We start from the raw sequence: 15,619 nt of genomic DNA, 5'->3' as shown, positions 1-15,619 counted from the left end.
ATTTTTTTTTAAATTAAATAATTTTTTATTTATTTTCTTATGTTTGGTAAAAGAACACAATATATTATTACTAGAACATTTATATATAATCTAAACAAATACAATCGGGTTGTGATAGATGGTGGAATGGGAGGGCGGGGCTTGGGTGGATGAGTAGTGACGGGGTCTGAGGTGGTTGGAGGTTAAGGGGGTTAGGAATGGAAAGGAAACAAGGTTGAGGGGTTAAAAGTGGAAAGGAAACAATTAGCATTCCATTTAAGGAACTCGTTTTTCCTACTCCCACCGTCATTATCCTGATTCTAGGGGTGGGCATATATCGGGTAAAACCGATAACCCGAACCGTTAATTCTTTATTGGGTTATTGGTATTGGGTTATTGGGTTAACGGTTCGGTAACGGGTTAAAAAATTTTTTATTGGGTTATCGGTTCGGGCTCGGTTTGCATTTTTGTTATTGGGTAAAAACCGATAACCCAATAAGAATGATGTAATTTACTAATTTACCCTTAAGTATATACTAGAGTTATTTATTTTCCTAACTCCCTTTTCACTCTTCAGTCTTCAGTCGTTTGTCTCTCAGTTCTCATTCTTGTTTCCGTCGCAGCCCCCAAGAGTCAAGACGCAAGACTCACCACCAGTTCTCCGCCAGACATCAGTAGATACTGCACGGAAGTGGGAGGGTGCTTTCGTTAAGAAACAACAAAAGTTGGCAGTTTACACGTTCTGGCAGTTTGATTTCTTTGTTTTATATATTGCAAAATTTTTTAGTTGTTTTATCTTATCGGGTAAACCGATAACCGAACCGATAACGATATATAACCGATTAACCGATAACCGATAACCAATATCTTATCGGGTTATGATATTTGTAAACCGATAACCAATATGCAAAACCGATAATGTTCAAAACCGAACCGAACCGACCGATGCCCACCCCTACCTGATTCTAAAGAAAGTGTTGAGAAATATTACGGAAAAGGGCCAAAAATACTCCCGTTGTATGTTAAACGGTTTATAAAAGCCCTCCGTCCATCTATCCATCTGAAAATATATAGGACGTTATTTCGATTTTCAAATTTAACCCCACGACTAACGGAATTCCATGTGTGCATCTCATTAACTGATGTGGCGTTATTTCATTTGTCCACGTGGGTCAGTAGGGCTAACATTATATTTGGGTATTTTTTTACCCATTAAACCGATCTGACCCATTACTTTTACCTATGAGTCAGTCTTTTAACCCTAAACCCACCGACAAACATTCATTTTTACCATTTCTCTGATTTCTTCTATCTAAACTATCAATGGCGATTTTAGGGCTTCTTTAGGGTTCATTGTTTGGTCCGATTTGGTGCGCTCAAAACAGGAAGACCTTTGATTTCCAGCGATATCTTGCATTATTATTCGATTAAAGTAAGTATTTACATCTTAAAGTTATTAAATTGTAGAGTTGGGGAATATTTGGGAACTGACAGGTTTATGTCTGCTGCATGTGATGTTTTTATGTTTTCTGAGCTATTTTTTGTACCTTTCTAGAATTTTTTATGTTACTTTTGTTTTTGGTGGTCCTTATCGTATTGGTCCTACATATTAAAGCTAGGGTTTTTGTCGATTTGTATTTTTAATTGATGGTGGGGTTTCATACCTTTATATTTTTATTGTCGCTTTGTATTATACTGCTGATGTGGTCCCATTTTGCCATTTTTTATTGTTGTTGCATGTGATTTTATCCGAAGGATGGTGGATAAAGTGAACTTATATTTTAATTATGGGGGTGAGTGGGTATTGGAACCTACGTTGTCTTATACTAAGAGAGATGTGCACGTGCTGAGTGGTTATGAAGTAGACCATCTCTCTTATATTGATTTGTGTAAAGAATACACTGAAGTGATAGGATATGTTGAGGTACAACAGTTGATATTTCTTGACCTTTCTGGAAGGTATTTTTTGTTAGATGGGGATAAAGGGATTAGGAAGATTCAAGCCCTAATTAATGATAGTTTCACTGATATACAATTATTTGGTGTTGACCTGTTGGATGATACTATAAATATTCCTGTATTTACCCAGTTTACAGCAACAATAGATAGTGTACCTATTGTTGTAGCTTCTAACTATGATAGTAGTGAAGATGATACAGATATTGAAAGTGTTGATAGTGATTATGATAGTGATGCCCTAGGCTTATTTGAGAGGCAGAAGAAGTGTGAGGTAACTGACCAACTTGATAGGTATAAAACATTGGAAAAAGGTATGACATTCAAAGATCTTGCTGAAACTAAGGAGGTTATTGGTTACTATGTTGTGTCTAATAAGAGGGGCCTTAAGGTAGATAAGAGAAGACTTAGATACAAGTGTCAGATTGGGTGTCCCTTTAAATGTCTTATTTCTAAGGATGACAAAGATCAAGGGGTAAAGATAAAAACTTGGAGGGATGAACATGATTGTGGTGAAGTCTTTGAGAACAGAAGAGAAGAGCTACTCCTGCTGTTTTAGCACATTATTTTAAGAGAAAGATTCAAAATAATCCTAAGTTTAAGATTAAAGAGATGAAGTTTGATTTAGAGGATAGATTTAGTTTGAATGTGAGTGACTCAAAGTTAAAAAGGGTAAAGAGAATGGTTTTAGAGAAATTGGAGGTTAGTTACTTGGATGAGTATAACAAATTAGAGGCATATGCTCAAGAGTTGAGAGAAACAAACCCTGGTACTGATGTGGTGATACAGATATCCAATGATGCAATGGAGAAAGGTAAGAGAAGATTTTTGAGGATGTATGTCTGTTTCCAGACCCTCAAGATTGGATTCAAAGCAGGTTTGAGACATCTTATAGGTCTAGATGGAACATTTTTAAAAGGTAAATGCAAAGGGATGTTGTTATAAGTTGTTGTTGCTCAAGATTCTTACAATCATGTGTATCCACTAGCTTGGGCTGTAGTGGATAAGGAAACAAAGAGAACCTGGCAATGGTTCATGGAGAACTTGAAGGCTTCTTTGGACTTGAAAGATGGTGAAAGGTACGCATTCATGTCAGATATGCAGAAGGTATGTTACCATATGTAAATTTTTACATTCAGCAGATTTTTACATTTAACACATTCTTTGTTGATGTAGTGTTTCTTCATGTGTAGGGTCTATTAGATGTTGTGAGGAATGTATGTCCACAATGATATCACAAATATTGTGCAAGGCATATTGAAGCAAATTGGAGCAAAAATAAAATACTGATGAGATGAAAAAGTTAATGTGGTGGTGTTCTTGGAGCACATATGAGGAGGAATTTAAGGACATGTTGAAACAGTTAGGTGAAGTGTCTGAGGATGCTGTCAGGGACTTGCTGAATTATCCTCCAGTAACCTGGTATAGATCTTACTTTGATACTCAGTGTAAGAACCCAATGGTGGACAACAACTTTACAGAGTCCTTCAACTCTTGGATTCTTGAAGCTAGACATAAGCCAATTGTGAAGATGCTTGAGGATATAAGAGTGAAGGTGAAGTTAACTACTTTGACTAACTGCTTGTTTACTGATTAACTACTGATTTACAACTATTGACTAACTACTATGTTACTGATTTCATACTGTTAATTAACTACTAATTTACTATGTTACTGATTAACTATTGAAGGTGATGAATCAACTAAAGGATAGAGCAGAAGAAGTTAACAGTTGGAGAGGTAAATACAGCCCATATGTAATGGAGTTATACAATGATTATAGAGATATGGCTTCAAAGTGCAAGGAAAATTTTAATGAAGAAAGGGGTTTTGAAATAAGTGAAGGTGAAAACAGGCACACAGTGATTCTGAAAGCAACAAAGGTGCACATGCAGACTTTGGGACTTGTTTGGAATCTCTTGTGTTCATGCTATCAGGGTATTCTTATATAAGAAACAAGACCCAACACTTGGGATTCACTGGTGGTATTCCAAACAAGCCTGGCAGTTGGTGTATCAACACAAACTGCAGCCTGTTAGAGGTGAAAGATTCTGGAAAGTTGAGCGACACCAAGCCATGGATCCACCACCATTAGCAAAGATGGTTGGTAAACCTAAAATGAAAAGGTCAAGAGAGAAGGATGAAGCTAGGAAAAGGCAAGGACAATGCTCAACATCTAGGAAGGGTCTTCAGATGACTTGTAGTTTTTGTGGCAAGCCAAACCATAATAAAAGAAGTTGCCCATTAGCCAACAAGATATACTTTCTATCTATTGTTTATACTTACAATCTGTTTTTTTACTCACAAGATAACATGTATATTTGATTACAATTACAGTCAAAGAAAGTGCAAGACCACACTCAGACAAATGGAGACCAAGAATTAGAATTTTTTATGGTCCCTACTCCAGGTTTTAAAGCACAAGACCAACAATCCAGTCAGAACACTCATATGCTAACTCAGCAATCCAGTCATGACACTCAGCAGCCAAGTCAGCAATCCAGTCAGAACACTCAACAACCAAGTCAGCAATCCAGTCAGAACCCTCAGCAGCCAACTCAACCATCCAGTCATGACACTCAACAGTCAAGTCAACAATCCAATATCTACACTCAGCAGTCAACTCAGCACTCCAATCATAACACTTAGCAGCCAAGTCAGCAATCCAATCTCTACATTCAGATGCCAACTCAGCACTCCAGTCATGACACTCAGCATTCCTGTCATTACACCCAGGCAACTAAGATGCCAAGTCAAAATATTCAGACCAGAAGAAGGTTTATTCAAGCAGACTTTGGTGGAGAAGCTGACCAAGTTTTGAGGCCTAAGGTTATGTCTGATATTAAGACTAGACTTCAACGTAAGAAATCAACAAAATTCTGGGACTAGGAAGATACCATTCACAGGTGATCACACTGGTAGCTCACAACCAACAAAACTGCCATACTCCCCAAAGAGAACTGCCTAGAAGGGGAAGGAAACAATGATAACAGTTCAACTGTTGGGTGTAAAAGAGAAAAAGATTGGCAAAATTAAAGCTAGAAGAGGTAAGGGGAGGGGCAAGGGGGAGTAGTGTAGCAATTTGTGATGAATGTAATATATATTAAAATCCTTTTTTTGCATGACTGTTCGAGTACATGATGTTTGGTTATGTTCTAGCTTTTTAGACAAGTAAATGTTATGACAGTGGTACAGGTTTTTGGATCACACATTTACTTGTCTAATAGCAATATTTTGTTGGGCTTAAATCTTAAAACAATGTATATTTGCTACTCGATTAATGGCAATGTTCTTCTTGTCTATCTTCTCTATCTATAAGAGATATTTCTATTTGTTATTGTGATTGTCTGTGCATGTGCACCTTTACAAATGCAGAATTAAAATGTTGTATGAGAGTGAAGAGAATGGTAACAAACTTCATTTCATACCAACAGAGAACCATTACAAATGCAGAATTACAAAATCAGAACCTAATACATAAACATTAAAATGCAGAATTACAAAATCAGAACCTAATACATAAACATCTGCAAACTTCATATTTCAATTTTGTAGTTTAACTTCAAACTTCATCAAAACCTAATACATAAACTTCAAACTTCTGCAACATAACATAACTACACTACAACATCTTGAAAACTAGTACTAACACAAAGACAATCCAAAAAAATACAATAAACAACTTCATATTTTGTAGTTGAGCCTCCATCCTAGCAACCTTCTCTAATTTTGATGAATTAATTCCCTCGACCTCTTATATTATTTTCTCCATTTTCAGTCTTTCAGCAAAAACAACATCTTCCAAGTTAGCCACCATCTTCTTCAGATAATTTCTTTCAACTTCCACTGACTTCAGTGAAGTATTCAAGTTATGGATCAACATCGTCACATGTGGTGGCATCTCTTCATCCCGCCATTCCCACAAACCACATGAAGAGGCCTCGTCAAAACGAGGGCAATTTTAGAATCGACGACCACCGTTCAATTGAGTCTTAGCCACAAAATGATTTGCAGTTAAACAACAACCACAATGACGCGACGAACCAGAAGAGACAGAATTTTTAGACATTTGAATTTTTTTCTTATTCAATAAAGGCAGAACTTTTACATCCAACCACAAGATTCGAAGGAAAAAGACAAGATTTAATTTGTTGTAAAAGAGAAATTTTGAGGAAGAAGAAAGGGGAATAGGGGAACTTAATGACTTAGGTTCTAAATTGGGGAAGAAGACGAGTAAAAAATGTGGGTTTAGGGTTAAAAGACTGACCCATAGGTAAAAGGAATGGGTCGAATCGGTTTAATGGGTAAAAAATTATCCAAATATAATGTTAGCCCCACTGACCCACGTGGACAAATGAAATAACGCTACATCAGTTAATGAGATGCACACATGGAATTTCGTTAGTCGCGAGGGTAAATTTGAAAATATAAATAACGTCCTATATATTTTCAGACGGATAGATGGACGGGGGGCTTTTATAAACCATTTATCATACGATAGGGGTACTTTTAGCCCTTTTCCGGAAATATTACAATTATATTAGTGGATGTCTATAACTTCTAAAGAAGTTACTCCCACTACTCTTCTCCATTATCTCCATAACTTCCACTATTCTAATATTTATGGTTGTAACTCTCATGCTTCCATAACCTCCCCCATGATCTTCCTCCATGATCTCAAATGTTTAATGCTATGTTTATGGCATTCTTTTGTATACCTCTATGTAATCCTATAAATAGAGGGTTTTGGCACCACATTGTACACACTTAAAAAACATTTGAATACATGAAAGAAATAAGAATCTCTTTTCTCTTGCTCCCTACATTCTTGTCTATTTTCTTATTTTATATTATTACTTTGAGCTAAGTATTTTAACACGTTATCAGCACGAGTCTCTAACCATCACGGTAAGTTATCTTCTCGACTCTGATTTAAAATTATCAGGTACAACCTATTTCTCTCTTTTGCAAGAATAATGACATGTTTTGTTGGATACTTAGTTTTTCTTAATTCCATTTTAAATAAAATGTAACGACCCGACCGGTGGTTTTGAGATTTTGCACTTTGATCGCCAGTTCTCAAGCATGACTTGCCCTGTGTGATATATTATGACTTATATTAATTGTTGGTTTTGGTTTTCAGGGTTATTGGAATGAATTTGGAAGAAACAGTTCTTAGTTGAAGCTTGAAATTTGAAAGGATTGACCAAGATTTGACTTGTTTGTATATGATCGCGGATCGGGATTTTTATAATTTGATTAGCTTCGTTAGGTGATTTATGACTTAGGAGCGTGATCAGAATGCATTTTGGAAATCCGTGGAAGATTTAGGCTTGAATTGGCAAAATTGATATTTTGGCGATTTCCGGTTGATAGGCGAGATTTTGATATAAGGGTCAGAATGGAATTCCGAGAGTTGCAGAAGCTTAATTATGTCATTTGGGATGTGTGTGCAAAATTTCAGGTCATTCGGAGGCGGTTTGGTTAGGTTTTTGATCGAAAGCGTATTTCGAAAGTCTTTAGGAAACTTAGGCTTGAATCCGATGTGTTTTGAGTGATTTGATGTTATTTGAGGTGTTTTGATTGGAGCAAGTTTGAACGAGGTTTTAGGATGTGTTGGTGCTTTGGGTTGAGGTCCCGAGGGCCTCGGGTGAGTTTCGGGTGGTCAATCGGACCATTTTGGAGTTTGAAAGTTGTAGAAAATCTGCTCAACTGTTGCAGAGAATTATCTCTTCGCGTTCGCGAGTATAGCCTCGCGTTCGCGTAGAAGGATTTGAGAAAGTCCAGAATTAAGCCTTCGCGTTCACGGAAGGATGGGAAGCAGTGCATCGCGTTCGCGAGAAGGCACTCGCAATCGCGTAGAGTAAATTGGGGTCCAAGGTATTTTGTTCATCGCGTTCGCGTAAGGTTGTCGCGTTTGCAAAGGTTAAAGCGGAGGAAGCATCACGTTCACGACTGGAATGTCGTTTTTGTGTAAGGTAAAAGTTGGTCAACGTAAATTTATGCTACACGAACACGAGAGGTTGACCGCATTTGCGATGAAGAAAGGGTCAGAACTGGGCAGAAAACTTTTAAGTTATTTCATCCGCAATTTTGGGTCATTTTTCTCCATGGTTGGTCATTTTGAGAGCTTCTTGGTGGAGATTAAAGAGGGATTCAAGGGGAATCGATTGGAGGTAAGATTTTTTAACTTAAAACTCGTTTCTATTGTGAAATCCACCTAGAAATTCATGGAAAACTAAGCCTAAAATTTGAAGAACTAGGGCTTGAGAAATTGGATTTTGATTTGGGATTTAAAGGACCATTTGTGGTCAGATTTTAGAGCTTTTGATATGTATGAATTCGTGAGGAGATAAGGAATCTAATGATGTAAAAATTTCTGAGTTTCGAGAAGTGGGCCCGGGGCTCGGGGTTTTTGGTAATTTCGGGATTTGTGCCCGATATTGATTGTTTTCGCTTGGGATTTATTTCCCTATCATATTGTGATGTATTCATTTTATTTTGGATAGATTCAACACGCGTGGAGGCCGATTTGAGGGGCAAAGGCGTCGCGAGCTAGGGATTTCGTCGGTTCGAGGTGAGTAATGATTGTAAATGATACTCTGAGGGTTTGAAACCCTGGATTGCACATCGTAGTGCTATATTGAGGCGAGACACGCGTTTGATGATGAGCATGGGGTCATTTACTATAGGGGATTGTGACTTGGTCCGTCCCGATTGATGATTTTACCGCGTATTTGACTGAAACTTGTTTGTTATCATCATGATTTGGGCTAATTGCCATATTTGGGTTTCGTGCCAACTATTTGAACCCTCCTGGGATTTTTATCACTATTTCCTCACTGTATTGATTTATCACTTGAACTCAGTCCTGTTGATATTTACTGTTTTACAAACTCAGCCACTTTTACTTATATTTGAAACTTAAATGATATTTCTAAAAGATGTTTTGGGCTGAGAACTACTGTTTTACTAATGCCCGAGGGGCTTGTGATGATTTTTCGGACTGAGTGAGGCCAAGGGACATATGTGAGGATATGCTGAGCGATATGAGGCCGAGGGCCTGAGATACTTTTATACACCACGAGGTGGCTTGAGTGATGTGAGGCTTAGTGCCGAGAGATGATGCCACGAGGTGGCTTGATATAGCGCTTGGGCCGTAAGGGGCCCCTCCGGAGTCTTCACACCCACAGTGAGCGCGAGTACCCATCATGATCTGAGAGTGAGCCTGAGGGGCTGATACTATACTGAGAGTGAGCCCGAGGGGCTGATATTGTTCTGACAGTGAGCCCGAGTTTGAGCTTTGCACTTTGATCGCCAATTCTCAGGCATGACTTGCCCCGTGTGATGTATTATGACTTATATTAATCGTTGGTTTTGGTTTTCAGGATAATTGGAATGAATTTGGAAGAAACAGTTCTCAGTTGAAGCTTGAAATTTGAAAGGATTGACCAAGATTTGACTTGTTTGTATATGATCTCGGATCGGGATTTTTATGATTTGATTAGCTCCGTTAGGTGATTTATGACTTAAGAGCGTGATCGGAATGCATTTTGGAAGTCCGTGGAAGATTTTGGCTTGAATTGGCGAAATTGATATTTTGGCGATTTCCGGTTGATAGGCGAGATTTTAATATAATGGTCGGAATGGAATTCCGAGAGTTTCAATAGCTTCATGATGTCATTTGGGATGTGTGTACAAAATTTCAGGTCATTCGGAGGCGGTTTGGTTAGGTTTTTGATCGAAAGCGTATTTCAGAAGTCTTTAGGAAACTTAGGCTTGAATCCGATGTATTTTGAGTGATTTGATGTTGTTTGAGGTGTTTTGATGATTGGATCAAGTTTGAACGAGGTTTTAGGATGTGTTGGTGCTTTGGGTTGAGGTCCTTGGGGCCTCGGGTGAGTTTCGGGTGGTCAATCGGACCATTTTGGAGTTTGAAAGTTGCAGAAAAATCTGCTCAGTTGTTGTAGAGTATTATCTCTTCGCGTTCGCGAGTGGACCTTCGCATTCGCGTAGAAGGATTTGAGGAAGGCTAGAATTAAGCCTTTGCGTTTGCGAGAGGTGCTTCGCATTCGCGGAAGGATGGGAAGCAGTGCATCGCGTTCGCGAGAAAGCACTCGCGATCGCGTAGAGTAAATTAGGGTCCAAGGTATTTTTGTTCATCGCGTTCGCGTAAGGTTGTCGCATTCGCGAAGGTCAAGGCGGAGGAAGCATCGCGTTCGCGACTAGCATGTCGCGTTCGGGTAAGGTAAAAGTTGGCCAACGTAAATTTGTGCTACGCGAACACGAGAGGTTGACCGCGTTCGCGATGAAGAAAGGGTCAGAACTGGGCAGAAAGCTTTTAAGTTATTTCATCCGCAATTTTGGGTCATTTTTCCTCCATGGTTGATCATTTTGAGAGCTTCTTGGTGGAGATTAAAGACGGATTCAAGGGGAATTGATTGGAGGTAAGATTTTTGAACTTAAAACTCGTTTCTATTGTGAAATCCACCTAGAAATTCATGGAAAACTAAGCCTAAAATTTGAAGAACTAGGGCTTGAGAAATTGGATTTTGATTTGGGATTTGAAAGACCATTTGAGGTCGGATTTGAGAGATTTTGATATGTATGAATTCGTGAGGAGATAAGGAATCTAATGATGTGAAAATTTTTGAGTTTCGAGAAGTGGGCCCGGGGCTCGGGTTTTTGGTAATTTTGAGATTTGTGCTCGATATTGATTGTTTTGGCTTGGGCTTTATTTCCATAGAATATTGTGATGTATTCGTTCTGATTTTGGATAGATTTGACGCGCGTGGAGGCCGATTTGAGGGGCAAAGGCGTCGTGAGCTAGGGATTTCGCCGGTTCGAGGTGAGTAATGATTGTAAATGATACTATGAGGGTTTGAAACCCTGGATTGCACATTGTAGTGCTATATTGAGGTGAGATACGCACTTGATGATGAGCGTGGGGTCGTTTACTATAGGGGATTGTGACTTTATCCGTCCCGATTGATGATTTTACCGCGTATTTGACTGAAACTTGTTTGTTATCATCATGATTTGGGTTGATTGCCATATTTGGGATTCGTGCCAACTATTTGAACCCTCCGGGGATTTTTATCACTATTTCCTCACTGTATTGATTTATCACTTGAAATCAGTCCTGTTGATATTTACTGTTTTACAAACTCAGCCACTTTTACTCATATTTTTAGCTTAAATGATATTTCTAAAAGATGTTTTGGGCTGAGAACTACTGTTTTACTAATGCCCGAGGGGCTTGTGATGATTTTTCGGACTGAGTGAGGCTGATGCCCATATGTGAGGATATGCTGAGCGATATGAGGCCGAGGGCCTGAGATACTTTTATACACCACGAGGTGGCTTGAGTGATGTGAGTCCGAGTGCCGAGTGATGTGAGGCCGAGTGCCGAGAGATGATGCCACGAGGTGGCTTGATATAGCGCTTGGGACGTAAAGGGCCCCTCCGGAGTCTGTACACCCACAGTGAGCGCGGGTACCCATCATGATCTGAGAGTTAGCCCGAGGGGCTGATATTGTTCCGAGAGTGAGCCCGATGGGCTGGTACTGTTCTAAGAGATTGCCCGAGGGGCGAACCTTTATGTGTTCATCTTTCATATTTACTTGTCATTTTATCTGTTATACTGTGGTATTTGTGCCCGAGGGGCGGATGTTCCGTGCTTATCGGAACTAAATGTTTTGCATGCGTAACTGTTGAAAAAATTATTTTCAAAAGAGGTTTTAAACTGAGCTAAGATTTTTCTAAAGATTTCACAGCTTCATTGCTTTTTTCAAAGGTTTTACACCGCTTCTATACAGCATGTTGATTTGCATTACGTGATTTCTTACTGCTCAGTTGTTATTTACCTTTATTACTCACTGAGTTGGAGTACTCACTTTACTCCCTGTACCTTGTGTGCAGATGCAGGTAATTATACATCCGGTAGCGGGTTTTGGCTGATCGAAGGCAGAATTATCGGAGTTTAGCGAGGTGGATGCCACCGTTCGCAGCACCGCTTTCCTCCCTTTTCATTCATCAGTCCTGTTTTGTATATTTCAGACCTTGTAGTTGTATTTATACTCTAATAGATGCTCGTGACTTGTAACACCCCGGTTTGGGCTGTGTCGGGATGGTTTCTACTATTGTTATCGTTATTTCCGCAAATTATGGTTATTATATCATGTTTTAGAACTACTTATGGTATTTAACTGTTTAAAAGAGGTGGTCTGTTTTGGTTTGGATGGCCTTGTCTTCACGAGAGGTGTCATCGCGACCGGGTTCGGGGTTAGGATCGTGACACAAAAAAACAAAAAACAAAAAAGATATTCTTACTTCACCATGATTTCTTTATTTACGAATAAGGATGTGATGATTTTAATAGACTTCTTCTTAATTGATTTGCATTATTAAAATATGAATATAAGTAATCATCAGTAGACTTAAATAACAAGAGTGTTTTCTTGACAGTAGTATCCATTCAAAATATGATTATAAATAGTGTTTGCATTATTAAAATATGGCATCCTACTTTGACTAAATCCAAGAAGTTTTTACTGATTATTCATCTTCTGTATAGAAACAAACCATGTTAGTAATAATGAGATTTCTGAATTCAAGTATATCCAGTTACAAGTTAAGGTACTTGGGTACACCTAATGTAATGCATGATGCATTATTATGCCGTATAACATGATATACTACACTAATTAGATGTAACTATTTATTTTGGCAAGATAACATACAGAGTATTAGTACACGAGTATGTACTGCATCCAATTTTCATTGATATTAATTCTGATCATTTTAGTTAACTTATGCATATAATAATGAAAGGTGAGTCATAGTACATTTTAGCCTATTATGACATTGGTTAAGAGTAAGACGATGGGTTCAAGTCCCAGCGCACCATGAAGAGTAAGATATCAGGTTCGAGTACTGGTGCACCATGATGATAAGAGTTAAATTTAAGTCCCAGCTCATTATGGCCTAACACGCCTTTATATGGGTAAGACATTGGGTTTGAGTCCCAATGCACCATATTGATGATCTAATGATGACTAATGAAAATAATGTATTTTTCATGAAAAAGCATGAAGTTTGTCCCAGTTGATTTGCTCCATTCTTGAAGTGAATGTGATAACAATGCATAATAAGTCTAAATGGAGATAATTGGTTGGCCGATGAACATGGCCGTGCCAAAGATCAAAATAATAATAGTCATCATTATGATAATTATAAAAAGGAGAGCAATAAGGGTTCTCAAAATAATCCTTCAAAGGTGAAGGAAATATGTATCGATATGGTCTATTAATATGAGACACACTCACATGGTTATAGTCCATTACTTGAAAATATGACTTGTGATAAGCATTGTAATTGCAGACTCATTCCTGAAAGTGAATATGAAAATATATACTTCATGTGATAAAGATTATGCATAATAACGTACTTATGTATGGTTGGATAAATACTACAACTCACCTCTAAGGGAGGTTTGAGAGAAATAAAGGTAATGAATTTTACAATGTAGTTTTATGACTATGTCATTGGTCTCATATATGTGGTACACCAAAAATATTTTACCGTGCCTTATAAAAAGTTATTAAAGGCAAACTAAAGCAAGAAATGATTTTGCTTATGATGATTTTTACCATGACAATTATTATGATATAATTTTCTCCGTGAAGGAGACATTCACCATATGGATGGTGTGACAAAAGATCTTGTAGTACAAAATTAATTAAGAGCTCTAAAAAAGTTAATTTGTTACTACTCAGATAAATAAAATTGTTCTCGACATTGATATTGTAGTAAGTCTCAAAAAACTTTTTTGAGTTTCAAATATAATAGCCAAAGTGGTTGGCAGTTGAGACTATAAATGAAAGGAAGATTGAATATCTTCATATTACTATAATCATACTGGGTAAATATGAAAGGTTGCCCGACTTTTCTTCTATTTGTACTATACATGTATAAGCATGATGATAGAATCACATGTCATAGTAAATTAGATGTTTACTAAAATAAGTATCAGCTGGCATGATCGGTCAGCCACCCCGGTTCAATTATGATGCAAAAAATTGATTGAGAATTCACATTGGCATATATTGAAGAAATAGAATGTTCTTCAAGAATTTTTTTGTGCTGCTTATTCTCATGATATACCAGTTAAGGTTAGGATTGAATTCCTTGATTTTTGAAACGAATAGAAGGTGAGATATATATATAGGGATCAGTCACCTGCCATGTGGACCGTTTACTATTATATGATTTTAATAGATGCATCTATTGTATGATCACATGTGCGTTTGTTATCAACTTGCAATTTCGAAAGATTGATTGCTCAAATTATTAGAGCGGAGTCCAGAATATAAATTTATCTTGATAATGATGGTTTGAATCCAAGTTGGTAGAGATTGTATGCCTCCAATTATAGCTAAACCATTGGTTATGAGAACAAAATTATCAAAAAAAATTTGGTATGAGATGTATTATTTAATATAGAGAAGCACTTGTACGCATCTAGCCAAGTTATGATAAATTCTTCCCGTCACAATTGGTTCAGGATCAGGAACCAAATAATTTCCATCTTGAGATATGAATGTGTTATATGATTTAATTGTGACACCACAATGTACAAAGATGGGTTCCCAAAGAAGGTTGAGAAATGTGTTGGTGATCCTAACATTAGGAGGAGAAAATGGGCAGTTGAAACAGTGATACGTGGAATGAATTATGTCACGACCCGGATTTCTCACCCTCGGGAGTCGTGATGGCGCCTACTAATGTGAGCTAGGCAAGCCAATTATTGAACCATCTATCTTTTTACCAATTTTATTCTATTTAACAATTACGAAGAAATAACATTTAAACGACGGAATATAACATAAGCGGAAGAAAACAATAAGCCATCTGAACACGAATATCTATTACAACTGTTCGAGTCTCAACTACCCAAACGGAATATAACATAAGCGGAAGAAAACAATAAGCCATCTATTACAAACGGTCTAAGAATTCTACAAATAAAGGTCTGAAAGAATTTAATACAACACTGTCTCTGGAAATACATGTAAGAAACAGGAAGGTAAATAGAAAGGACGTCTGCAGGGCTACCTCGGGTCGCTTGATGAACAAGAGTCAGCAATCTCACTGCGGTCCGAAGTCTACAATACTGGGGTCTGCACAAAAGAGTGCAGAGTGCAGTATCAGCACAACCGACCCCATGTACTGGTAAGTGCCCAGCCTAACCTCGGCGAAGTAGTGACGAGGCTAGGACCGGACTATCAAATAAACTTGTACAATTATATAATATACAGCAGAAAGTAAAACAGGAATAAGCAAGTAAAGATGGGAGAGGGAAACATGTTGCGGGGGTATACCAGTATTAACAGTAAATCCAGAGTAACAGTCTAAGGGCAGCTTAGAATTCACAGCGAACAAAAGAAACAAATATCCAAAATAAACACAATTGTATCAATAATTGTTACGGCGCTCAACCCGATCCCAATATGTATCAACACTGTTGCAGCGTGCAACCCGATCCATATCATTTATCATTGTTGCGGCGTGCAACCCGATCCACATATATTATTAACAGCAATCATAATAAGAGTCCCGATAAGGGATCAATACGGTCTACACTACCCCGGCAAGGGATTCGACATCATAAGTAATCACGTCC

At 37.9% G+C, this 15,619-nt stretch overlaps 1 protein-coding gene across 1 annotated transcript; it reads left to right on the top strand.

Moving 5' to 3' along the window:
* The first annotated feature begins 3,241 nt into the window (after positions 1-3,241).
* On the top strand, positions 3,242-4,260 carry LOC142170467 (uncharacterized). The gene is made up of 3 exons (XM_075232382.1): positions 3,242-3,490; positions 3,627-3,790; positions 3,873-4,260. The coding sequence occupies exons 1-3, from the start codon at positions 3,242-3,244 to the stop codon at positions 4,258-4,260; spliced, it is 801 nt and encodes a 266-aa protein (XP_075088483.1).
* Positions 4,261-15,619: the final 11,359 nt, after the last annotated feature.

The sequence above is a fragment of the Nicotiana tabacum genome, chromosome 16, assembly GCF_000715075.1.
Source record: "Nicotiana tabacum cultivar K326 chromosome 16, ASM71507v2, whole genome shotgun sequence".
Classification (NCBI taxonomy): Eukaryota; Viridiplantae; Streptophyta; class Magnoliopsida; order Solanales; family Solanaceae; genus Nicotiana; species Nicotiana tabacum.
This window is presented reverse-complemented; position numbering and strand designations above follow the sequence as displayed.